The following is a 25,790-nucleotide window of genomic DNA, read 5'->3' as shown; positions in this document are numbered from 1 at the left end:
ACAGGATTCGAGGAGCGGTCTCACCAGTGCCAAGTCCAGAGGGAGAAGAACCTCCCTGGACCTGCTGGTCACGCCGTTCCTGATCCAAGCCAAGATGCCATTGGCCTTGTTGGCCACCTGGGCCACTGCTGGCTCCTGTTCAGTCGCTGTCAACCAACACCCCCAGGTCCCTCTCCTCCAGGCAGCTTTCCAGCCAGACTTCTCCTAGTCTGTAGCTGCTCAGGGTTGTTGTGCCCCAAGTGCAGGACTCGGCATTTGGCCTTATTAAACCTCATCCCATTGGTCTCAGCCCATGGATCCAGCCTGTTCAGATCCCTTTGGAGCCTCCCGACCCTTCAGCAGATCCAGCTTCCACCCAGCTTAGTAACATCCGCAAACTTGCTAAGGGTGCACTCGATGCCTTCATCCAGGTCATTGATAAAGACATTGAACAGGGCAGGAGCCAGCACTGAGCCCTGGGGACACCACCTGGAACTGGCCTCCAGCTGGATTTAATGCCATTTACCACCACTCTCTGGGCCCAGCCAGCCAACCAGTTTTCCACCCAAACTTTCCAAACTTGAACAGGCAAACATTTCCTGCAAGCTCAAACAACTTCCTATTTAAAAGTCTCTGTATCCTAATCCCACCATCATTCACGCATTCAGCCTCTGGAAAAACAACAGCTTATTCTGGAGTGCAAACCATAGAAAGGGCTGTGCAAAAGCCATCAGTTAGCACAGGTCGGCACCTCAGGGTCACTGCAAAAACCTGACAGGGTTGATGTGTGTGCACATTGGTAGATTCTGGATGTGTAGAGTCAGTGACATCTCCTCCTGCCCAGCATCGGTGTGACGGGAACCACAGGGAACATGCCCAGGTCACTCCTGGACGCTCGGACAGGGAACAAAACGCAAGTCAACAAAGAGGGGAATTCTCTACTTCAGCAAGCTTTGCCGTCCCCAAACCCAGGCACTTCATAACCAGCAGAAGATGCAATTCAACATTGTCTTTATCACACACTATTCTCAGCTCCCGAATCCACCATTCCCTCTTCGATGCAAACACGGAGTGCAAATCACAGCAGAATAAGGTTCAGCGTATTTCTATTTTATAAGCTTTAAGGAGAGACTGGACCAAACGGGATTTGCTACTGCTCGGATGACACTTCAAAGGATGAGTATATGGAGAGGAAGACTGGACACAACTCAGTCCCTGGAAAGGCACAAGAGGGGCACTGAGCTGGTACAGTAGGAATAAGGTAGGAACCGAAGTCAGTCTAAAAGATAAATGTACCAAAATGCCTTAGAAAAGTGGCACTAATGGATAAGAAGCTTCTCAAGGCAGGCAATGTCTAGCAATATTGATTCTTTCATACACACGATGAAACTAAAGTCTTAGTGATTGATAATCTGTTGTGCAATTCTATTCATTAGGCAAAAACAGAGCACAGAGATGACACAACATAAATCAGGCAGTTTCCTCACTCATGAAAGAAAGATGATCTTGCTTGCGTTCATGTAAATTAGCAGCAATCACTCTGCGGAAAAGCAAGCTCATGCTTTTCACAACCCAACCGGTAACAGCATGGAGGAAATGCTGGGAAAGAACAAAAAAAACCCTCAAAATCGAACTTTCAGCCTAACTTCAGAAAGGACTTCAGGCAAAAACTAAGGTAGGCTGGTACTCAGGACACACTTGTGCTGCCGTTATGATGAGACACATGGAAAGGGACTCCTCCCAGGCAATATAACACCCATTTTAGCAGATTCCTATCAAATTTTGCCATCGGGGGGTGCAACTTCCAGCCATTTTGCAAAAAGTTCTGCTTAATATTGAACTGCAGAACTGGGATTAAACATGAAAGTTTAAAGAAAGAACAAAGTGAAAAACTAAGGAAAGACAGCGCGTTAGGCGGCTTTACTTACTAAAATCGTCTAGACGTTCATTCCCCATTTTGTCCAAGATTCTGCCCTAAACTAGTAAAATGGATCCTCTGGTAAGCAGGTTAATAACCTCTACAGGTTGCTGAGATTTATCTTCAACCAGCACAAAGCAAGATAAGAGTTCACTGATAAGACGGTCAACAAAAGCAAAGCTACAGGAGTCCCTCTAGCTCCTGCTGAAACTGGTCTGCACATTCCTACTGTAATGGCCCTCTGTGACCCACAAGGGACCTTTCTATGGAGCTTTACTCCTTCCCACGAGAATGGCACAGTACATCTGAAACGTGAAAAGGCTGCTGCGTGAAGACACGAGTGCTCTTTATACGGCTGTCAACAGTGTGGATGGAAGGCAGCACCCTCCCCCTCCAAAGTGAAAAAAGGAAAGCAAAGTCCATCAGCAACAATTACTCCAGGAGGACAGCAGCACTTTAAACGCTTCCTTCAGCCTGCATGAATGCAAACCAATTGGAGCATTTCATATAGCTGAAAGAGATGACACCTCTAGCATATCGAACGCCCTCTCCCACGCAGCAATCCATATCTAAATCTTACAGTGTGGATTGAGTACGCTGATAGAGCTGCAGCAACGTTCAGGGAGATCCAGGGATGCCGAAGTACTCCAAATCTATTTCTTCTCAGCTTTATCAGAGTTCCTGCAACTCTGCTGGGACAAAACCCTAAGGTCCCAAGGCACAATAGCATCCCCGCTCTAAAGGGCAACCAACACAAGACTTTCCAAGGCCACTTTCACCTTTCTGCACCCTCCTGATTTGCCGCAGAGCCCATCCAGACAGCACCAGGGATGAAAGTCAGGATTCCCAGCTCTCAGCAATGAGACTGCATCAACTCCTCACTTTCAAGCTTAAGATTTAAATTCTTCAATTTAAAATACCGCAAGTTTGTTGGTAAGTGTTCAAGTGTGGTGAATTATATGATTGCTTACAAGCAATGATCTCTATTCTAATACCTTGCAGCTGTCTCTCCCTATACTGATCTTCTCACAGTCTTCCTATTAAGAGTTGTAAATAAGAATGCAGAACCAGCACAATCTATTAATGAAAGTCTGACATGCAAGCAACCACTATCTATTTGTCATGAAGGAGATGAACTGCTTAAACATGGCAAGTTATCAAAGATTAGTCAGTGCACAAACCAGAACTGCTTTTTGCCCAGGAAAAGGATTAGCCTTTCCCCATCGTCATCATCATCGTCTACCTCAGCTTGTAGAAAAGCAGTTTAGCAAGTCTTAGGTCTCTTTGCTAACACATTCCAACCCTAAATCAAGCTTTGTAGAAGAGCTTCTTAGTGAAGTGTACTGGTATTTGGCAATTGGAGCAGGAAAAAAATATAGTAACAGTTTTGTATGATGAAAAGGGATGCAGTCAGAAGCAGTAAACAAATGTGTGTTTGGTGTGCAGCAGATGTCGGCATTAACCAGCCTAATATTGAAGCACATCAGAGTTGGATACATAAGTAATGATCTCAGAAGCCGGGGATAAGTCTCTCCTAATAGAGATGGAAATTACAGCTTGGGAGCTGCCAAATCTCCAAGTTAACAAGGAAGAAAGTTTCGTCAGTTTAAAACTCAGACCTGGGATGCTGAAGTCAGGCTCTGAATAATGGACCTACGCTAACAATACCATTTCAGGTGAACGGTCTAAAGTGGAGTCAGGAGCGGTAAAGGAGTTTCTTTCAAGTCTCGGGTTTTGCAGTTGGTGAAGCAGAGAGTATAAAAATGCCCTAAGGAACAATGGAAAGAGATAAATGCAGGGTTTGTAACTACATGGGTTTAAAGAAAGAGTTCAAGTATGGAAGGAATCTCGTGTAAATCATTCCCACGTATGGCCAATTGACTATCTAATAAATGCATATTGCATATAAAGAAGATATATTGAGCTCACCTGTAGGATGACTGATAAGGAGTACAAAGTCATATATTATTGCTTGATCATAACCTGCTGTGGAGCACCCAGCTGACAAAAGCATATTCCAAACCCATACAGTTATTAATCACATTTTACTCAAAACGAAACAATAAATATTGCCCCTTGGAATCATGCATTTTCATTTGTAGTGTGAAAATTATCAACATTTCATAGAAATAATAAACACTGATATAATTATAACAGTATATATTGCAGTATACACCCATATGTGCTGTCCAGTCACTAAGGCCTGAGGAAGCAACCAATTACAATGTAATTTACTAACTTTCACAATTGAAACATGGAGTTTAACAACATAAACAAGTTGGATTATTAAGCCTAGAGACTCTTAAACTCAATTTTTTAATCAATAATACTTTTACTTTGTCTTTTTTTCTAATAGTGAATGTCACAGGATGCATCTTCAGCTACCAAGCTCATGCAACGGATCTATTTTCTACAATCACATCCTAACTAAAGCACTAAAACTTTCAGCACCCTTGTAAGAAGAAAATACTGCAGAGGCTGTAGTAGGGTGGGTCCAGCTTTCATAGAATCATAGAATCACCAGGTTGGAAAAGACCCACCGGATCATTGAGTCCAACCATTCCTATCAAACACTAAACCATGTCCCTCAGCACCTCATCCACCCGTCTTTTAAAAACTTCCAATTTCAAGCTTGCAAATAATCTAAGAGACTAAGCAACCTGCATCCAGATGAAATCTGCAAAATGCCACCAAGGGCTCCTCTGCTGCCCAAGGTAACCACACCAGCGCCAGCTCCAGCACTTTAGTGGGAAAGCAGCATGACAAAGAAAGAAGCCCAAACCTTGCCCATAGATTATTTCCCCCATTCCCCTTCCCTCAGTCATCAACTCCTGACAAAACTTAGAGCCTCTCTGCACCATTCTCACAGAACATTTGACCTCCCACAGAGCTCATTCCTGGCCAGTGTGTCCTTGCTTTTCAGAAGCTTTGAGTGCTACGGTGATTGTGACAACCAAAAAATGGAATTACTTCCCTGAAAGTTACTTTGCCTTATACTGTTGGTATCTGACAATATTCACTAACCATTTCAACTAAGATTTTCAACACCACTGGAGCAATTACGATAACCATTACTCCAAAAACCAGTGCCAAGCGTTCACTGAGTGACCCTCAGGAGAACTTGGAAGGTAGAGGTTCCACCGAACCAGGGTCACAAAGCAGCCCTAAAAATACAACCATAAGAGAGCCGAGGTGCTGCTACCAACTCCACATTTTCTGTTTGCTTCAATACACAAGAACTTCAAACAAGTACCTTTAAGAGTTCAACTATCTCTAGGGGTTCGCTTTAAACAGCCCACCCTGGAATTTCTCCTGAAGCATTTCTTGGTTATGAAAAGCAAGAAGCATGATTTTCATAGGACAAAGTAGTTCCCACTGTGGGACAGAGAAACCAGATACAGTGCTTGGCTTTTAGAAGAAACTGTGTAATGAAAGTATTAAAAGACAAACATGCAAAAATTTAAGGCCTGAAAAGATGCCAGTCTATTTTTATGAACCACAGCCTATGACCACATATCTGAATAGGGCTGAAAATCTTAAATATTGTTCTGTCAATAAATGATAAAGTATGTCAAACTACAGATTTCAAATACAAATCATCAATTTTAAAAAGAGGAAAATTAAGAACCTTATGAAATGAGCTTCGTTCCCTCTGTATTTCTCAGATATTTTAAGACAGCATTTAGCAGCGTAGGAGCAGCCCAAACTCAAAACTGAGGTGAGCAACGAACAGCGGTCGTACAGCCTTCTACTGCCTGCACTTCAAAGAACCGTTTCACATGCTCAAAGGAAGAAACTTTTCCCCATGTGGATAAGTGAGGCTGATCTTCTGCAGTTCTCTTAACAGATGTCCTGGCCTTGATGTCCCCTTTCAAGTTTATTCTTTTCTAAATCAAGACACCAAGGTCTCTTGTGGACATATGGTGTATGGACATTATAGATGCTATTTTTCTTTGCAAATGTGCTAGGATCTTCTGACCTCAGGTCATATTGACAAGAAGTTACCATCTGCCTATTCCTGTTAGATGATCAAAAAGGAGCGCTTCTGGCTTTTCTACTACATCAAAACACCAAAGGCAGGTAGAATATTGTACTGCTTACAGTTAGCGCTCTCGCTGTCTCTCATCTGACCTTGAAACTCTGTCCAAAGCAGCGAAAGCAGCGACCAAACTGAGGGTGGAGGAGGACCAAAAGCACGGCTTGGAAATATCCAGCAGCAGGTTTAAGCCCAAGTTAGCCCCTCAGGTTCTCTGCCAAATAACCTCAGTACACAAACACTGTGTGTGAAATGAGAAGAAATTACACGCATTTAACTCAAAACAATATTTCAACACAGTAATATGTACACACCATCTCCAACCTGGATGCTGTACAGGATTTCTTGCGCCCTTCTAGAAACACAGGAAGAAGAAAAGTTTGAAAGCAAAGCCCAGCTAAAACGAAACTGAATCAAAACCTTCCCACTAACCAGCAGACTGGGTTCTCAGACACAGCAAATATTTCAGTTTTTAGTTATACAAACGTTACAGATGCAGTTTTATTTTGTTCACAGATAAACTTCCTTGAGAGGACAAAACTGCTGAAGAAGCTTTGTGAAAATCCCAGCAGCCAGTAGCGTGTCTTCTCAGAGAACAGTATAATTAAAAAAGCATCATGCAAAAGCAAGGATTACTCCAAAAAGTTTCAGTAGAACAATGTGTTTCTGCACCTCTCTTCTGTAGCGATGCCTTCAGTTTACAATTTCTCAGGTAATTTTTTTTTTAAAGAAAAAAAAAAAGCGACATTTGAAACAGTCCCTCAACCCACCTCTGAGTCCACACGAGCTCTTCATCAGATTTCTTTTCCAAGGTTCTCAGCCCCATCTTAATTTGTGGAAGGCCAGCAAGCAATAGGGTTGCAGGACCCCTAACTGCACTACTTTCGGCCTCTAGCCCTTAAATCCATCCCAGCAGGAGATCAAGGCTGAGAACCAGCTATGAGAACCCACTAGCCAAAAGCGCTGTAAATGCACTAACCTAATTAACAAGGAACCGTGTTATTTCAACACAAAACTTTCCAAGGAAGACTTTTTTTTTTTTTCCCCACCCCCAAGTACCAGAGTCCCTTTTGTAAAGATAATTAAAGGACACTTGTCACTGACCATAGCATCACCATTAGCTGTGGTTAGTCTATACCAATGAAACAGGCAACTCAAAAAGGATTAAATGCTTTCCTAGACTTCAAAACAGAACATATCTAAGGCAGAAATTAGAAATTGTAGAATATTATAAAGCTACTTCCATTTAGCCGTACAACAACCTCCCTCCAGGTTTCAAACAATCCGATCCAAGTGTTTTCTTAATAAACAATCACACAGGATTTGCATTAAGCAGCAAGAGAAAGAAAATAAGACTTCCATAAAGTACAACATCTCCGTAGCTGCACCGCACCCCTGAACAAATCCACGTCGCATCTAGCTCAGCAAATCAAAGTTAAACCAATACCACGAGAAACCTCTTACCATGTTCGACGAAGACGTTACAGTGCGGGCCCCCGTGCCTCGATGACTCCTTCTTCCCTGCTCCTTTGATGAAGTGCAGGGCAGGCAGACTTGGCCTCCTTTGGTCCCCAAGAACTTTTCCAGGCTGCTGCCCCATAAAGTAACTATGGGCAGCCTTCCCGAGGGTGAGAAGTGTTTGAAGAAGTCCGTGATCTCTGGTCCTCCAGGTGAGGAAGGAGCTTTGAAGGCGAATGGATTTCAGGTGGGTGCACCAGTTGCATTCACTATGTAATAAAAGTCACTTGAGGTGAATAATTAAGACAAAAGCAGGTTCCTCCAAGGCTTTTGAAGACAGCAACAAGGCTCCTTAGGTGACTTTATCAAAAAAAAAACAAACACGTAAAAAGTTCCAACTGCTTAGCAAAGACCAAGCTTCAGGTTGACGTAAGTCTTTCAAGGGGTGAAGAATTAGTTCATCTCACAAGCAAGAAACCACACGTAGGCTCACCCAGGCCAGGACACAGCCATTCCCACCACAATCAGTATCAAGGTTTCTTTTAGTTTTTTCCTCCTTTTCTTTTGCATAGCATTGAGTTCACACACCCTGAGGAGCCGTATGCTGGGACGTCAAGCGTTGGGGCGAGCCACGGTGGCAGGTGAGGCCAAGCAGGGGCTGCGAAGGGTCTTGCTTCACACCTTGCCTGTTTCTATCACCTGTACTCCACTTCTACCGCTTGTATCCTGGTACTACTGCCTGAACCCCAGTTCTATTGCCTGAACTTCGGTTCTGCCGCTTTTATTCTGGTTCTACTGCTTGTATCCTGGTTCTATCATCCAACCTTGGTTCTACTGCTGTATCCCGGTTCTACTGCCTGTACCTCACTCCTACCACCAAAATCCCGGTTCTACCACTCGTATTCTGGTTCCTCAGCCCAAACCTCGGTTCTACTGCCCGAACCCTAGTCCTGCCGCTTGTATCCTGGTTTTACAGCCCGAACCCCGGTTTTACTGCTTGAACCCCGGCTCTATCGTCCAAGCGTCACTTCTACCACCCAAACCCTGGTTCTGCCAGTTGCACCCCGGTTCTACAGCCCAAACCTTGGTTCTACTACTCGAACCCTGGTTCTACCGCTTGTATCCCAGTTCTACAGCCCAAACCCCGGTTCTACTGCTTGAACCCTGGTTCTACCGTCCAAGTGTCGCTCCTAGCACCTGAACCTCAGTTCTACCGCCTGTATCCTAGTTCTACCGCTTGTATCCTGGCTCTATCATCCAAACCTTGGTTCCACCACCCCTACCTTGGTTCTACTGCTTGTATCCCGGTTCTACAGCCCAAAGCTCGCTCCTAGTGCCTGAACCTCGGTTCTGCCGCTTGTATCCTAGTCCCGACTGCTTGAACCCTGGTTCTATCGTCCAAGCGTCGCTCCTACCACCTGAACCCCGGTTCTGCTACTCGTATCCTGGTTCTACAGCCCAGTTCTACCACTTGAACTCTGGTTCTACTGTCCAAGTGTTGCTCCTACTGCCTGAACCCCAGTTCTGCTGCTTGTATCCCAGTCCTACCGCTTGAACCTTGATTCTGTTGTCCAAGCGTCGCTTCTACCACCTGAACCTCAGTTCTGCTGCTTGGATCCTGGTTCTACAGCCCAAACCCTGGTTCTACTGTTTGAACCCCGATTCTGCCACTCGTATCCCGGTTCTACAGCCCCAAACCTCGGTTCTACAGCCTGAACCCCAGTCCTAGTGCTTGAACCCCGGTTCTACTGTCCAAGCGTCGCTCCTACCCACCCGAACCCCGGTTCTACCGTCCAGGCGCCGCTCCTACCGCCCCAGCTCCGTCGGTGCCGCCGGGGCCGGGAGCCCGGGGGCAGCTCCCGCCCGCATCGCCGCGGGAGCCTCGGCCCGGAACCCCCGGCAGCCCCGGCCCCGGCCCGCCGGCCGGCTCGGCCCCTTCCGGCCCCTCCTCCCCCCGCGGGGCGGCGCCGGGAGGACGGGGAGAGGGAACCGGGGAGACGGGGAACGGGGAGAGGGGAACCGGGGAAACTGGGAATGGGGAGAGGGGAAAGGGGAATGGGGAGAGAGGAACCGGGGAGACTGGGAATGGGGAGAGGGGAATGGGGAACCCGGGAAACTGGGAATGGGGAGAAGGGAACCGGGGAACCTGGGAACGGGGAAAGGAGAACCGGGGAAACTGGGAATGGGGAGAGAGGAACTGGGGAAACTGGGAATGGGGAAACCGGGAATGGGGAAAGGGGAACCGGGGAAACTGGGAATGGGGAACAGGGGCATGGGGAGCCGGGGAAACTGGGAATGGGGAAAGGAGAGAGGGGAACCGGGGAAACTGGGAATGGGGAAAGGGGAATGGGGAGAGAGGAACCAGGGAAACTGGGAATGGGGAGAGGGGAACCGGGGAAACTGGGAAAGGGGAACGGGGAGAGGGGAACCGGGGAAACTGGGAATGGGGAATGGGGAGAGGGGAACCGGGAAAATTGGGAATGGGGAGAGGGGAACCGGGGAAACTGGGAATGGGGAAACCGGGAATGGGGAAAGGGGAACTGGGGAAACTGGGAATGGGGAACAGGGGCATGGGGAGCCGGGGAAACTGGGAATGGGGAAAGGAGAGAGGGGAACCGGGGAAACTGGGAATGGGGAAAGGGGAATGGGGAGAGAGGAACCAGGGAAACTGGGAATGGGGAGAGGGGAACCGGGGAAACTGGGAAAGGGGAACGGGGAGAGGGGAACCGGGGAAACTGGGAATGGGGAGAGGGGAACCGGGGAAACTGGGAATGGGGAAAGGGGAACGGGGGAAACTGGGAATGGGGAAAGGGGAAAGGGGAATGGGGAATGGGGAGAGGGGAACCGGGGAAACTGGGAAAGGGGAAAAGGAACCGGAAAAATTGGGAATGGGGAGAGGGGAACCGGGGAAACTGGGAATGGGGAGACGGGAACCAGGGAAACTGGGAATGGGGAGACGGGAACCGGGAATGGGGAAAGGGGAACGGGGAGAGGGGAACCGGGGAAACTGGGAATGGGGAAAGGGGAACAGGGGCATGGGGAGAGGGAGAACCGGCAATGGGGAAAGGGGAAACCAGGAGATGGGGAGAGGGAGAACCGGGAATGGGGAAACCGGGAACAGGGAGATGGGGAAACAGGGAGATGGGGAGAGGGAGAACCAGGAATGGGGAAAGGGGAAACTGGGAACAGGGAGATGGGGAGAGGGAGAACCGGGAATAAGGAACCAGGAGATGGGGAACCGGGAACAGGGAGATGGGGAGAGGGAGAACCGGGAATGGGGAAAGGGGAAACCGGGAGATGGGGAGAGGGAGAACTGGGAATGGGGAAAAGGGAAACCAGGAACAGGGAGATGAGGAGAGGGAGAACTGGGAATAGGGAACCGGGAGATGGGAACAGGGAGATGGGGAACCGGGAACTGGGAGATGGGAATGGGGAGATGGGGAACCAGGGAGAGGGGAATGGGGACATGGGGAACCAGGAAACTAGGAATGAGGAGGTGGGAACCAGGGGAACTGGGAATGGGGAGATGGGAATGGGAAATGGGGAAGTGAGGATGGGGAGATGGGAACCGGGGAGATGGGAATGAGGAGGTGGGAACCAGGGAAACCAGGGAAAGGAAGGTGGGAACCGGGAATGGGGAGACAGGGAGCAGGGAAACTGGGAATGGGGAGATGGGAACCGGGCTGGAGCACCTCCCGTAAGAGGACAGGCTGAGAGGGTTGGGATTGTTCAGCCTGGAGAAGAGAAAGCTCTGAGGAGGCCTTATAGCGACCTTCCAGTGCCTGAAGGGGCTACAAGAAGACTGGGGAGGGACTGTTCGCAAAGGTTTGTAGCGATAGGTCATGGGGCAACAGGTATAAACTGGAGAGGAGCAGATTTAGACTAGGCACAAGGAAGAATTTCTTCACCATGAGGGTGGGGAGGCCCTGGCCCAGGTTGCCCAGAGCAGGGGTGGCTGCCCCGTCCCTGGAGGGGTTCAAGGCCAGGATGGTCCTTGTGCAGCCTGATCCAGCAGGAGGTGTCCCTGCCCGTGGCAGGAGGTTGGAACTAGATGATCTTTAAGGTCCCTTCCAACCCAAAATATTTTATGATTCTAAACCAGGAGATGGGGCAGCACTGCCACGGTGGAAACCGAAAGGAACTGGGAACAGGGAAATGGTAACCAGGAGATGGGGCAGCACCCGCTGCCATAGCAGGAACTGGGGGGCTATGGGGCCGGCCAGGAATGGAGGGGGGACTGGGGAATGGGGAAATGGGGCAGCATCTCTACAGCAGGAACAGGAGTGATGGGGCAGCGCCTGCAGCCATGGCAAGAACCAGGGAATGGAGGAGCCGGGGTAATGGGGTTGAGCCCACCACCATGGTGGGGAACAGGGAGATAGGGCCAACAGGAACCAGCCATCAGGATAGAGGGAACTGGGAGAAACAGGGAGCACTTCACTTCTGCATATGCTCTGACAGCATTCATAAGAAACTTAGTACCATTAACAGACATAGAGGCCAATGAACATGACAATAAAAAAATATCCTACTGGTCTACTTTCATGCACCATTTGGCACAAAGTTCATAGAATAGAATCATAGAATAACCAGGTTGGAAAAGACCCACCGGATCATCGAGTCCAACCATTCCTATCAAACACTAAACCATTCTCCTTAGCACCTCATCCACCCGTGCCTCAGATTCTTCAGCCTTCATTGCAGAGACCTTAGGAGTGCAGTATGAGTGTTGCTGGAGCTAAACAGCGCAGACTGTGACACTGAAGGTAGTTGGTTTTTCGTATGCTCTCCAGTTCACTTTGGGAATAGAGGAGGGTTGAGGCAGCAGCTTGAGGTCAGGGTGTTTTAGTCAAAGGTCTGTGGTTGCTCCCACTCAACAACAGGAGAGCACACAAATGCAATGTTGTGCAGTAGCCTCCTGCTCAGGGCAGCCATCTGGATGCAGAGCAGCTTGTTTATGCCAGCTCCTCCCTTGTGACAAATCCAAACATACTCCGTGGCTCCTATGCCACATCCAAGGTCCCTGGCAGACACGTATTTTTTATCTTCCAACAAGAGCATCTTAAATGTAGCACTTCATACAGCCCCATGGGAACCTCCACCTCTGCTGTACCAGTCTGCTCCTATGGCACTAATTTTTAGCCAGAAGACAGATCCCAAACCATTTCTACTGAATTTCTCCATCTGTGACTCAAATAGCTGGTACTGAGGCTGTCTGTGCTACACACGCACAGGAGAGAGAAATTCTGGTACGTTATGCTGAGACAAATCCAGGGTCACATCTCTTGAACTCAGCAAAATTTCTCCAGGTTTATCTCAGCAATGATCAGCCTCTCGCTGCGGTGATCTAATCCCTTGCTCGGCTCCCACAGATTGGAGGAAACTGAGGAAACAAAGCTGTCTGTCAACACAGGCTGAGCAGCCTGAAAGAAACTTATTACAAAAACCAATACCAACCATCCTTTACTGAAATAGTTATTCCCTTATGGGTCTGACTGAAGCATCCTAGATAATCTCTCCTACCCTGGAAGGACTGAAGCCTAGTGAACTCCATAAAACTACCACAGGTCCATGATACTCAGAAGACCTTGACTAAAATATGCAAAATTGCACATAAGCAGGACTTGTGTTCTGCCCAATACAGGCTGTATAGCTGCTTCTCCCTCACCTGAGACCTATGCAGATGAATGTGCTTCTCATTTAACAGGCTGGGTGAATTTATCACTCAGGTCAACAGTCAGGTATTCCTTCTGCTGCTCTGCAATCATAAGCAGCAAAGTAAGGCAGGTTCTTTGCCAGCAGTCCCTCCAAAAGCATTTCCCAAAGCAGAGCTGTAGTTAATCTGGGGCTGTACACAGGCAGATGGGCCAGCTGGTCACTCCCAAATACCTTAGCAAGATATTCATCCTCTTTGTCTTCCTGAAGGGCATTCTATTTTCTACCCCTAACCCTGCTGCCAGTTTTTGTGAACATGATTGCCTCATGTTAACAAACTTGAAGTTAGCCAGTGGGTTCAGAAATTATATTAGAGAAGATGAGACAAAAGACTGTGAATGCAGAATAAATAAAAAAAAAAATCTACAAGTTGTTTCCTTCAATTGAGCCTTGTGGTTGGCCTGTGTATATCTCATATATTGCATAAGAGAAAATTCAATTCCTTTTTCTGTTTACCCTCATTTAAATGTGGGTTGTTACACCCAACAGCATCTGTGACGTTTCCTCCAAAACAATATCTTAAAGCTTCAACCTCTTTACCAAATAATAAACCTTAGCATATTAATTAGCAATTCTCAGGAACCTGAGACAAACATTTCAAGACTGCCTGTAATCTCAGTGGGGTTTCAGTATCTTCTAGGGCCTGCTCAAAGCTTTGTATTTATAGCATCCTCCTCAACTGAACAGCAAAGCTGCATGTGGATGATATAGAAGTAACGTAATAAGCAGCAGTAATTGGATTAATAACCCATTAGCACAGATTTTAATTCCCAAAGGTTATTACTGGGAGTAAAGGGAGGGGTTGCCATTCTTCATATTAGTACATGAATCAAACACTGGCACCAAGAAAGAGGAAAATCATTTCCTGTGATTTTGTGTTCTTGTTTCTGCAGGCAGCACTTACCAGCAAGGGAACTACATTTCTTAGCTCCACTTTGAAGCATGTCTGTGCCGTGCATCACCCCTGGGGTACACAGCACAGGCAGGTGCTACAGCTGGTTCGCAAACAGGCTCCTTCCTCGCTGTGGGACACTGCTGCCCAAAGCCAGCAGATTGCTCTAAGCTGTTTTAATGCCTGCATGGCCACTAGTTCCCCATGTATAAATGAACACTTGCTAGGTTTTTCACACCCCGCTCTCAAGAATTCATGAGGATGCTGCTTTGCTGGAGTCCTTCACATCTCAAGTGCTTCCTGCTGCAAAGACATTTTTAATATACCCTGCCCACCTTCCCATGTGGCCCTGCCTGTGGAACAAGGGGCTCTGATTCCCCCACCTACCTGAAATGCCAGAGCCTCCTCTGTTTGCTGAGCCTCCTCCAGCCCCCGTCTGACTGCTCACTCATCTCTGCTGGGCACTGAGGAAAAGTCATTTGCCATATTGTGTGTCACAACTGAAAAGTGATAATTCAAGCCTCTCCGTATGAGCCCTAGCAGCACATCCAGTTGCTTTAGAGATGGATGAAGGCTGGTGGCCTTCAACATTCATCAAGAGAGATAAAAGTCACAGGGATTCAGCCAAATCAAGAGTAAGGGCAGCTGGCCTGATGTCTTTCTTAAACACCACTGAAACTGCTCAGGAAGCGTCTCCCTCCCCACGCAAGTTTGTCACTCTCATCTCTTGTTACCTGCCGGCTTGCAGAGAAAGCTGTGCTTGATGGGGTTGCAGGAATGGCCACCAAAGCCCTTGCTGAAGCCTTGTCACAGAATTTAGGTCTGGGCTTGGCACAGTCCTGCTTGAGTTTGCAAAGAGCGGCAATGACCCCTCGTGGCCAGGGAGGAAAGTACCGGGACCCTCAATTCCCTCCACCCTTCAGAAAACATCAATTAACTAAACCTCACCCAGCTGGTGCTCTAGTTCTTAGGCTTAAAAACATAAGTGCCAGGTGTTTGGGAGCAAGGGGACTGGATGAGCCATGCTCTCCCCCAGGTAACACATTCCCCCAAGACCAAAATCAGGAATGTTGCAGCAAGGAGGAATCAGAAAGCTGTCCAGAACAAAGCTGGAGCCATCCAGAGCTTGAGCTCATGGTTTTTCAGGTTGTATACTCATTTATTGAACATAAATAAACAAAAAAGGATCACAATGGGGAGAGAGGACCAGCATAAGAAGTCTGGAAATAGACCACAGTTTGACTGCTATGTAGAGCGAAAAAAAAAGAAGGAAAAAAGAGACAGGAAAAAAAAAAAGCTAACAAGTCATCTGTGCAGCCCACACAGCAGCTGCAGAGACACCAGCACCCTTCCCTTGTGTAATGAGAATCTGGCACTGCCTCACCTTGCAGTCTGACAGCTCATGCTCGGTACCCGTGAGCAGGATCCAGCTCCAAATGAACCATTTCTGGAGCATATTTCCTCAGCACGTTTCCACCACGTTACCAACTCTGCTTTCCAGAGCGTCATAACCCCCGCATCCCTTCCTGACCTGTTAGGTGAAGGCAGAGAGGTTGCCTGAGGACAGAGAAACACGCTGAACTCATCTATGAGTTCAGCAAATCCACTTCCAGACATCAAATCTCTCTTGGTGGTAGCGGAGTACGGTCCCCTGACCCCTTTGCCTGACACAGAGCTGGTTAAGTGGCAGAGATGCACAGAGATCGACTGGATTAACTACAGACCTCTCCATCAGCCTTCAAAACCGCTTTAAAAAAAGGCAACATCAGATACATTATCTCACCGCTCGTATAACCCCCATCTGCTTATACCTCGAAGCCTCACAGCAGAAATCCCTTCATCTCTCCATATGGCAATAAGATAAACAGCTGCTCAACTGCAGCTATGGGGTAGGGAAAAAGAAAGGCACTTTTCTAATTAAAAGATGCAGAGGCTGCTAAAGCGTTTAGCCTTTCTGCACTGTTCTGTCCATGCAGCTGTGGATAATGCTGCTGCCAGCCTCATCGTGTCACCATCAAGCTTTAGTTTTCAGATTTCCCAAGTCATCTCGAGGATGTGATTGTTGCAACACCTCTTGGGGAATAGCCATTAAACTAAAAAAATAACAATTCCTGGGTCTTGTGTGGAGCATTTCACCAATACCCCCAAGAAGTAAAGTACTATTACAGAGCAGCAGCACAGGCAGAAGCTTGAGATGTACAGCAGCAGAATGGATTGCTTGTGTTCTTGCTTGTCCTCAGCCGCTGAGCTCTATAACGCTCTCTAGTTTGAAGCAGAAGTACTGGTGGCAGACGGCAGGGCAGTGAGGCAGAGCTGCTGGGGAAGGTAAATACCACAAACACGATCTGCAGCTGCCACCTAGTGCTTGCTCTGGACAGCAGTAGGGACCCCATGAGAAGCAACAAAGGGTATTTCTAGTTCCCAGGAGAAGACAGAGCAAAGAATTTTTCCTTTTGCCTGGAGCAGGCATGAGAATTTGCAAGAAAATGAGATTCTGGGGCAATCAGGGCAGACTTTTTGCTTTTTCAGCCTATTAAAGAATTGCAGCAGTGCAGTGCAAGCAGGAATAATACAACACAAACTATATATATACACAATACACATATCACACAAACGGCTCCAATACAGCACCAGAGATCCGAGAGGATGTTCAAAGCAAAGCCACACACCCATAGCTCTCCAGCTAGACTCAATTCATTCTGGAGAAAGACAAGCTAATGCACACACCCCTGAAGGACTGATGTGTTTAAAAAAATTTATTGAAACGTAAAATACTCAATAAAAAACAATATCAGAGCCTCCTCAGAGGAGCTCAGCAAGATGCACACAAGCTGAGAAGGCACTGCTCGCCCGTGGCTCCTGGCACATCAAGCCACATCCAATCTCATCCCCCTGAGACACAGAGCCATGAACAGACAAACCTAAAACATGGTTAAGCAAGGGTGTGGATACTCCTGTCCTCTGAAGACTTGTACCTGCAATCTGCAGTCTTAAAGAGAGAAACAAGCACTGTCAGTTAGAGCACTGACTGGCAGGTCTACATCACAGTAAAGGAAAATCAAAACCATTTAGAAAGCCTTTGGGGAGAAAGCAACATCACAAGACACATCCCTTCCTCTCTACCATTCTGCACAAAGTTCCGGGGCACCAGACACAGCAGCAAATGCTACAAGATGTGTCCTAGTTGCATCTGTGTCTTCATGAAGGTCAGATATTTTTCAGGCTGCTGCACTCAAAGGCTATTTTATGTAAGTACTATTCAGTACTATTGTCCTAAAAGGGCTCAGGAGATATCCTAGGCATTAAAATGAGGAATTTTGGTGGTTTCTGAAGTGTGGAATGAATGTCAGGGACTAGAACACTGTAAAAATACCGAGTATCAAAAGCTGCCATGCTGGGACTCCAAGGCTTTGTGCCCTATCCCTCCAGATCCAGCAGTCTCTGTTGGGTTTCCAGAACGATCTTCTCCATCACCTCTGGTTTGAGAATGTCTTTGATCTGGAGTGGAAAGAGGAGGCACGTTGACACCAAAAAGCAACAACTACTACTGCACACAGACAAGGATCCCTGGCAAATGGCAATGAGCGGCAAGTGAGTCTAGAGGGCTGTGGTCAAGCAAGGCTATCATGGCAGAGGGTCCAAGGCAAAGTCAAAGGAAGCTCCACCACCTAACTTATGGACTTCAGCAGCAACTGCTGCAGCTTTTCCATTCCCTCCCCAGAGTGTGGAGTAAAGTAAACAGCACGGGTTTCTATACCTGATAAGGAAGGGAGGCTTCGTAGCAATACAGGATGCTGGTGTCAAAGAGCATGAACTTGTGAGTAACCAGAGCAATGATGCAGTTTCGGAGCCGTGAGATCACCTCCCGGTCAGACAAGGGAACCGGCTGCAGAAGGACAGAGGAAAATAGATGAATAAACAGGGAAATAATGCAAGCTTTCTGCAAAGAAACAGCTTTGTCATAAACCCAAGACCAAATCCTAAAAGCCTCAGGTTATTCATGTGCCTCTTGGCTGCACTAGACTAGCAAAACACCTTCAGTAGGAGAAGGTTCATCATTTCGCCTGAAACCTTACCTCCAAGTTGGTGGTGAAGCCCCCTGCCTCTTCATCTTTCTGCTCTGGAGTTGGGTAGATCCAAATGAAACCATTGTTGCCGAGGATCACAGATGCACCACAGGGCAAGTCGTGGAAGTGAGTCTTCTGGCGTTTCACAAGGGAGGGCGAGACCTGGACGAGCACACCCTGGCCAAGCTGAAAAGGAGACCATAAAACTGAGCACAAGACACCATAGATAACGTCAAGTTACTGACATGCATTCCACTCCTGGTCTAGGAAGCAGTCAATTTTAACACCCTTTTCTGTGAAACAGTGAACATAAAACCTGCTTGCCTCTGGGAGTACTGGGAGGATTAGCTAATGCCTGTGCAGCCCTTTGAAGATGAAGAATATTCTAAGTGCTTAGCACAAATGTTAATATCATCTTGATCGTAACTACACATCAAACATCCCTGTAGAAAAATGAGGAGTGAGAGGCCCAATTTAGCAGAACACTTTCCCCTTTTAATCCAACTGCTGTCCTTCACCCTTTGTGCAATGAGCACGCTTTGCTTTCATCTTTTAAGTGCTAATACCCTTGGTCTGGTAATCCTGAACTGCAGCCTATACTCCAGTGGCCCCTTGGCTTCTTTCAATGCACAAAACCAGAGATAAATGCCAACTGCGTAAAGCCTAAAATAGAGCCCTGGAGAGAGAAACAAGTCACAGAGGCAATGGCCTGCAGAAAAGGAGTGATCAAGTTTGAGTCAGACCTTTACATTTTTCTCCTCAGGGTTTAATTCCCAAGTGTCTAGTGGGGAGAAACAGGACTCATGGGCTGTCAGTGGACAGGGAGAGCAGCAGCTCAAAGGGCAACTCAAGGGCACTCCTTGCTTTAGGAAAACCCTGCCCGGTGCTCCCACACAGGATGGAAGATTGTTCTACCCTGCAGGAATGGGTTATAACAACATCCTGCTCTACTCCAGAGCTTTTTTCTTAAAAATCCTCTCTAAAAGGCCTTAAACAAGTCAACTGGAGCAGAATCATGCCAAGACAGAGTGCTTCTGAACAACTTACCTTCCCGTATTTCAGACTCCGGGTGTGCAGTGACACAGCTCCATCAGAAAATATGGACTGGACCTCTGCCTGTCAGTGCCACTTAAGGAAACACAGTCCCTAAAGCTGCCCAGAGCCAACAGCTGCTGTCTGCCCCAGCAGAGAGCTCTCGCTGCCAGGCCTGGCTGTTCTCCCCACGCCCCTTGGCTCTTCCGAGTGCAAGGATACACTGATGAGGTCTCCTTCCTGCAGATAGTCCCTCATGGCAAGCTCATCTTCAGCTGATCTCCTTCTCTGAAATGCACAACACAAGAAAAGTTACATGTAGCTCAGCATGAGAAAACATCGGTTAAACCTGCATAGTGGGGTGACCTTAGGATGCCATGCGATACCGAGTCTGGTCACCAGAGGAAAACCAGGCAGACTAGCACACCTTCAGACCACCACAGAGGTTATGTCCAGATAACACCAAGAGTTAAAAATATCAGAGCACTACAGACCTATCCACAAACCCCAACACCACCATTCTACTAACTGCAAGAAGGGCTCCAGAGCTTCCCAGAACTTTCCAGCACCTCCACTTCTGCCAGGGAAGCAGAAGACAGGGCTCTGGCACAGCTCTGTGTGAACTACACTCACCAATTCCCCACCAGGTAAATTCACAGATGACAGCAACAAGACTGAATCAAGCCTGGAATTGGTTTCCACCTTCCATCGCTTCTGCTGAACCTAAAGAAGAAAAATAATCTGTTGATACATACTCAAAAACTGAACAGAAGCCCTCAGCAGAGTTAGAGGTCCTGCAGCTGGCTGAGCCTCGTTACAGTTGGACTCCATGATCTTAAAGCTCTTTTCCAACCTAAACAATTCCATGAAACAGACAGCTCTGCTGGCTGCTTCCACCCACACCTTGTTTAAAACCCACACGCTCCCAGTGCCTCTGTGCACAGACACTAAAGTGCTTTCAGGGACACCAAGCGGGCTCTAGAGACATGCCAGCCTGGCACACAGCCAGCAAGCCTCCCTCCTCTTCCATGGCACATATAGAAAAACTGAGCTTTACCTCCGTAATCCTCCCCACCACAATGTCACCAACTTCACCGTTGTACCTGGAAACAGGACAGAGAAAGAGCAGCTCGTCAAACGCCTCATTCTCCCCAGAAATTGTCTGGGTGCTGGTCCTATGGCCAGCCCCGTACCATATGGATCATCATAGAATGGTTTGGGTTGGAAGGGATGTTAAAGCCCATTCAGTTCCAACCCCCTGCCATGGGCAGGGACACCACCTACAGGATCAGGTTGCTCAAAGCCACATCCAACCTGGCCTTGAACACCTCCAGGGATGGGGCAGCCACGACTTCTCTGGGCAACCTAAGCCAGTGCCTCCCCACCCTCAAGGTAAAGAATTTCTTCCTAAGACCTCACTTAAATCTCCCCTCTTTCACCTTAAAACTGCTCCCCTTGTCTGATCCCTGCACTGTCTGATAAAGAGCCTCTCCTCAACTTTCCTGGAGCCCTTTTCAGTACTGGAAGCTGCTCTAAGGTCTCCCCAGAGCCTTCTCTTCTCCAGACTGAACAACCTCAACTCTCTCAGCCTGTTCTTGCAGGGGAGGTGCTTCAGCCCTTGGATCATCTCTGTGGCCTCCTCTGTACTTGCTCCAACAGCTCCATGTTCCTCTTGTGCTGAGGACCCCAGATCTGGATGCAGGGCTCAGGTGAAGTTTCACCAGTGTGGAGCAGCAGGTCTCACACCACACAAAGGCAGCAGGCATCACACTCACCTTGTCTTCAGTGCTTTGACACACACCAGCTTGTTGACCCTCTCCACAACGCCGGCCACTGAGGCGATGAGCTTATCGTCCTCCACGTAGGTGCCATGGCCCCTGCGGAGAGAAAAGACACATGAGGAGTGCCAGAGCACATCCCCATTCTTCGGCAGTGATAACGCCTCATGCTCAGTGTGATCTGTGCCAAACAGAGGTGTCTGCTGGAACCCCTGCTGTTTGCAGCCTTTTCCCAGCTCAAAGGCAAGGTCAGGCAGAGCTGGAGCCAAAGCTCCAAATCAGCAAGAGATCCGACAGTTGTGAGGTTCATAACAACATTAAAACGAGTCCTTGGAAAGCAATAGAATATGCACAAGATTACTGGGAGAATTTATCCGTATGCACGGAAGTGGAAAATCCATTCTGTCCCAGATTTTTTTACAATTCAGCGCTGAATTGGATGTCCTTCGAAAACAGGCATGCCATCTTACAAAAGCAGTAGGTAGATATACCAGTTTTAGACAAAAAAAGCATGTAAGTGCTTAAAGAATGTTTATTTTTTTAGGTTATCCAACTCTGTCTAGAGACTCCCTTCAGGTCATAGAATCATAGAATGGTCTGGGCTGGAAGGGATTTTAAAGCCCATCCAGTTCCACCCCTGTCATGGGCAGGGACACCTCCCGCTGGATCAGGCTGCCCAAGCCTCATGTGACCTGGCCTGGAACACCTCCAGGGATGGGGCAGCCACAGCTTCCCTGGGCAACCTGGGCCAGGGCCTCCCCACTCTCATGGTGAAGAAATTCCTCCTTATGTCCAGTCCAAATCTGCCCCTCTCCAGTTTATACCTGTTGCCCCTAGTCCTATCACCACAAGCCTTTGTAAACAGCCCCTCCCCAGGTTTCTTGTAGCCCCTTCAGGTACTGGAAGGTCGCTCTAAGATCTCCTCAAAGCCTTCTCTTCTCCAGGCTGAACAGCCCCAACTCTCAGCCTGTGCCCGTATGGGAGGTGCTCCAGCCCTTGGATCTTTGTAGCCTCCTCTGGACCCGTTCCAACAGTTCCACCTCCTTCTTATGTTGAGGATTCCAGAACTGGACACAATACCAGAGGCGGTTATCTCTTGACCCAAGAAAACCCCATCTCACAAGTCAATTAAGCACGTAAATAAGTTCTTGCTGCCCTAAGCCAGGTTATCCCTTGACCTAAAACTTTTCACAAGAAAACGAAATATATCAATTCAAGGCCAGGTTGGAGGGGTCCTGGGCAGCCTCATCTAGTGGAACGTCCCTGCCCATCACAGGGGATGGAACTGGATGGTCTTTACGGTCCCTTCCAACCCAAACTATTCTATGATCGATAAATTCTTGCAACTCTAAGAGAGTGTTTATTCTTTCAGGTTATTTATCCATGTCTGAAGACTGCCTGCATATTCTCTCTTGACACAAGACAGATTTATCATAGAATCATAGAATCACCAGGTTGGAAGAGACCCACTGGATCATCGAGTCCAACCATTCCCATCAATCACTAAACCATGTCCCTCAGCACCTCGTCCACCCGTCCCTTAAACCCCTCCAGGGAAGGTGACTCAACCCCCTCCCTGGGCAGCCTGTTCCAGTTCCCAATCACCCTTTCTGTGAAGAATTTTTTCTTTATACCACAAGATCACTGAACGCACGAACCAGCCGCAGCGAAACTTAAACCATTTAACTCCCACGCTTTCTAAAACCCCAAAACGAGCCTCAGGGAGTCGCTTTGCCAGCATTTTCGCTACCGCAGCCCCACCTCATGTATCCCGTGTCGGTGGTGATCGTGTCCCCCGGCGCCACCAGGTGTTTCTCGCCGCCCCGGGGCGCGCTGGGCCCCACGAGCTTTCGCACCACCGGCAGCCTCATGCTGATCGCCGCCATCTTGGCGGCGCGGGGCCCGCCGTCACTTCCGCCCGCCATGATGGGAGCTGGCGACGGCGCGGCTGAGGCGCCATCTTCAATAAGGGCGGCGGTCATGGACGGCCATTTTGGTTCCTGGCAGGAAAGGGACATACGGGCTTCACCGCGTTGAGAAGCGAGGGGAAGGGCGGACATGTTTAGTGCGGGCAGGGTGCCTCACCCTCCCCGTGAGAGCGCGCCCTGCCTGGCTTGTACAGAAAATGCCAGCAAATAAACTCCCTGAGGCTCGTTTTGGAGTTTTACAAAGCAAGCGTCCTTTATGAGTGCTGGGCAACGCGAGGGGGTGATCTGCATCCATCATAGAATCATAGAATCACCAGGTTGGAAAAGATCCATCGGATCATAGAGTCCAACCATTCCCATCAAACACTAAACCATGTCCCTCAGCACCTCATCCACCCGTCCCTTAAACCCCTCCAGGGAAGGTGACTCAACCCCCTCCCTGGGCAGCCTCTGCCAGTGCCCAATGACCCTTTCCATGAAAAATTTTTTCCTAATGTTCAGCCCGAACCTCCCCTGGCGGAGCTTGAGGCCATAAGGCAAGAGCTGGGACAGGATGGATTTCCCACTTCCACGCACATGGATAAATTTTCCCAGGAATCTTGTGCATATTCTGTTGCTTCCAAGGACTCATTTTAATGCTGTTGTGAACCTCACAGCAGAATCACAGAATCACAGAATCACCAGGTTGGAAGAGACCCACCGGATCATCGAGACCAACCATTCCTATCAAACACTAAACCATGCCCCTTAGCACCTCATCCACCCGTCCCTTAAACCCCTCCAGGGAAGGTGACTCAACCCCCTCCCTGGGCAGCCTGTTCCAGTGCCCAATGACCCTTTCTGTAAAGAATTTTTTCCTAACGTCTAGCCTGAACCTCCCCTGGTGGAGCTTGAGGCCATTCCCTCTCGTCCTGTCCCCTGTCACTTGGAAGAAGAGGCCAGCTCCCTCCTCTCTACAACCTCCTTTCAGGTAGTTGTAGAGAGCAATGAGGTCACCCCTCAGCCTCCTCTTCTCCAGTCAAATCTCTTGCTAATTTGGAGCTTCGGAGCCAGCTCCGCCTGACTTTGCATTTGAGACGGGGAAAGGCTGCGAACAGAGGGGCTGTACGAACTCCTGAGGTCCAACGAAGCCAAGTGCGAGGTCCTCCACGTGGGTCAGGGCAATCCCTGGGGGATGATGTGATGGGAGCAGCCCTGAGGAGAAGGACTTGGAGTGCTGGGGGATGAGAAGCTCGACATGAGCCAGCAACGTACGCTCACAGCCCAGAAACCAACCGTGTCCTGGGCTGCATCCAAAGCAGCGTGGCCAGCAGGGCGAGGGAGGGGATTCTGCCCCCTCTATTCCTCTCTTGTGAGACCTCATCTGGAGTATCGTGTCCAGTTCTGGAATTCCTAACATAAAAAAGAGATGGAGCTGTTGGAATGGGTCCAGAGGAGGCTACAAGGATTATCTGAGGGCTGGAGCACCTTCCATACAAGGATAGGCTGAGAGAGCTGGGCTTGTTCAGCCTGCAGAAGAGAAGGCTCCAAGGAGACCTTATAGTGACCTTCCAGTACCTGAAGGGGCTGCAGGAAAGCTGGGGAAGGGAGTGCTCAAGAAGGCTTGTAGTGATAGGACACCAAGGAAAAAGCCGCCAGCGGTGACCTTCAGCAGATGCTTCGCTTCCTCCAGACCAAAATCAAACCTTGTTCTGTCAAGCAAGACCAGCACCTGTACCTAATTACAGCCAAAATAAGGCTATTGTTTCATAGAATGTATCCAAGAGTGTTCAGCAGCAGCTGCTTCCGATAAGACACCTTATGTGTGGACATAGGGAGGAGCTTAAGTTGCTCTTGCCCCTTCTCTTTTAGACCTGCCAAAGGGCTTGGTTTCCCCAAAATTGATCTTCCCTCTCCCCAACTGCACTCTTTGGTCCAACAAACGGTGCTACATCTCCTTATTTACTGATCCCAACCACTGCATCCTGGGCCCAGCACATCCCAAAAGAAATCTCTTCAAACCATCCATCTTCTAAATGATAAATGTTCCAAGTCATTTTTATTTAGAATACAAGAGAGAGGTACAAATGTATTTACACTGTGTACATATACAATCAAATAATATATAATATCAAAGTTTTGTAAATAATGTTTTCATAAATATTTACAAAGTTAAAGTGACAGTTCAGTTCTTTTCTGGAAGTAAAACACAGTTTGTGAGAACTTTATACATCTTAGACTTATAATTAATATTAGAATACCTTCTTTTAAGCTTTATGATACACGGCCCTCTTCTCGCATGTGGCAGGACTCCAGAGGGCGCTTAGAGTTGTCCTTGGGGACAGACCTGGCCCAGGGACTGGTTTTCCCTGTCCCCAGAGGGCAGCAGAAGTGTGATAACAGCCAGAATGTTCCCTCAGGGCTCTGGGGAGCTGGTCCTCCCAGAGCTGGAGCAGGCACAGCCCAGCAGAGCACAAGGTTCCCCACAAAACCTGCCTGTGGATGAGCATTTCCAGCTGGCACGTCGTGCTGGGACTGTCCCCTCCGCCCATGGCACTGCTCGGAGGTGTGGGGCAAACCTCAGCGTGTGGCTCGGGCTGGAGGAGGGCAGGCAAGGGGATTTCGGGGATGAAACGTGACCATCTGCTAAATCAGGGCTCCTCAGGAGGGAAATGTGTCCCTTGGAAAGAGCCACCAAAGCAAAGCTGCCCCTGGGGTAGAGAGGATGGGGTGACCACACTGGGGCTATGCCAGCTTTTTAAGGGGACACACATTTCTCCTGGGCACTTGCTGGAGCAGAGGAGGAGGGATAAGAGCTAGCTTTCTTCCATCTGTAAAACCCAGCCAGGACTCAGCCAGGACCAGATTTTAGGCTGTCCCAGACGTCCTCCAGTGCACCAGCAAATCCACGCTGGACATCCTACTGTGTCCCTTCACCCCTCTCTCCTGCCAACCCTGGGGACCAGCAGCCCACCCTACACCACATCTCCTCAGGGAGGATCTCTCAC

The 25,790-nt window shown here is 48.5% G+C and overlaps 2 protein-coding genes across 3 annotated transcripts in view; both read right to left on the bottom strand.

The window, feature by feature from the left end:
- The window catches only part of ABL1 (ABL proto-oncogene 1, non-receptor tyrosine kinase), an 81,754-nt gene extending 73,586 nt beyond the window's left edge, over positions 1–8,168 (bottom strand). Inside the window, exon 1 of the mRNA XM_069873176.1 lies at positions 7,398–8,168. Within this exon, the coding sequence (XP_069729277.1) occupies positions 7,398–7,533 (136 nt within the window). The 5' untranslated portion in view covers positions 7,534–8,168. The remainder of the gene's footprint in view (positions 1–7,397) is intronic.
- Positions 8,169–16,739: 8,571 nt separating this feature from the next.
- On the bottom strand, positions 16,740–22,775 carry EXOSC2 (exosome component 2). 2 transcript variants are annotated; one of them, XM_069873181.1, is made up of 10 exons: positions 22,637–22,775; positions 20,873–20,974; positions 20,155–20,200; positions 19,731–19,820; positions 19,320–19,385; positions 19,113–19,181; positions 18,075–18,251; positions 17,756–17,884; positions 17,372–17,496; positions 16,740–16,987 (listed from the first exon to the last, which is right to left on the bottom strand). In XM_069873181.1, exons 1-9 carry the CDS (start codon positions 22,759–22,761, stop codon positions 17,416–17,418), a joined length of 885 nt encoding a protein of 294 aa, XP_069729282.1. In that variant the 5' UTR covers positions 22,762–22,775; the 3' UTR covers positions 16,740–16,987; positions 17,372–17,415. The 2 variants fall into 2 exon arrangements, with proteins under 2 accessions (XP_069729282.1, XP_069729281.1); XM_069873180.1 differs by having other exon boundaries at positions 16,740–17,496.
- Between the last annotated feature and the right edge of the window lie 3,015 nt (positions 22,776–25,790).

The sequence above is a fragment of the Phaenicophaeus curvirostris genome, chromosome 20, assembly GCF_032191515.1.
Source record: "Phaenicophaeus curvirostris isolate KB17595 chromosome 20, BPBGC_Pcur_1.0, whole genome shotgun sequence".
Lineage (NCBI taxonomy): Eukaryota > Metazoa > Chordata > Aves > Cuculiformes > Cuculidae > Phaenicophaeus > Phaenicophaeus curvirostris.
The sequence above is the reverse complement of the archived record's forward strand: the minus strand, read 5'-3'. Positions and strand labels throughout refer to the sequence as shown.

Coding starts and splice junctions, on each gene's coding strand:
- EXOSC2 (XM_069873180.1), bottom strand. CDS start 22,761: ATGGCGGCGATCAGCATGAGGCTGCCGGTGGTGCGAAAGCTCGTGGGG. Junction 18,252..19,112: donor GGAGTCTGAAATACGGGAAG/GTAAGTTGTTCA, acceptor TCTCCTTTTCAG/CTTGGCCAGGGTGTGCTCGT. Junction 17,497..17,755: donor AAGCCTCCCTTCCTTATCAG/GTATAGAAACCC, acceptor TTTCCACTCCAG/ATCAAAGACATTCTCAAACC.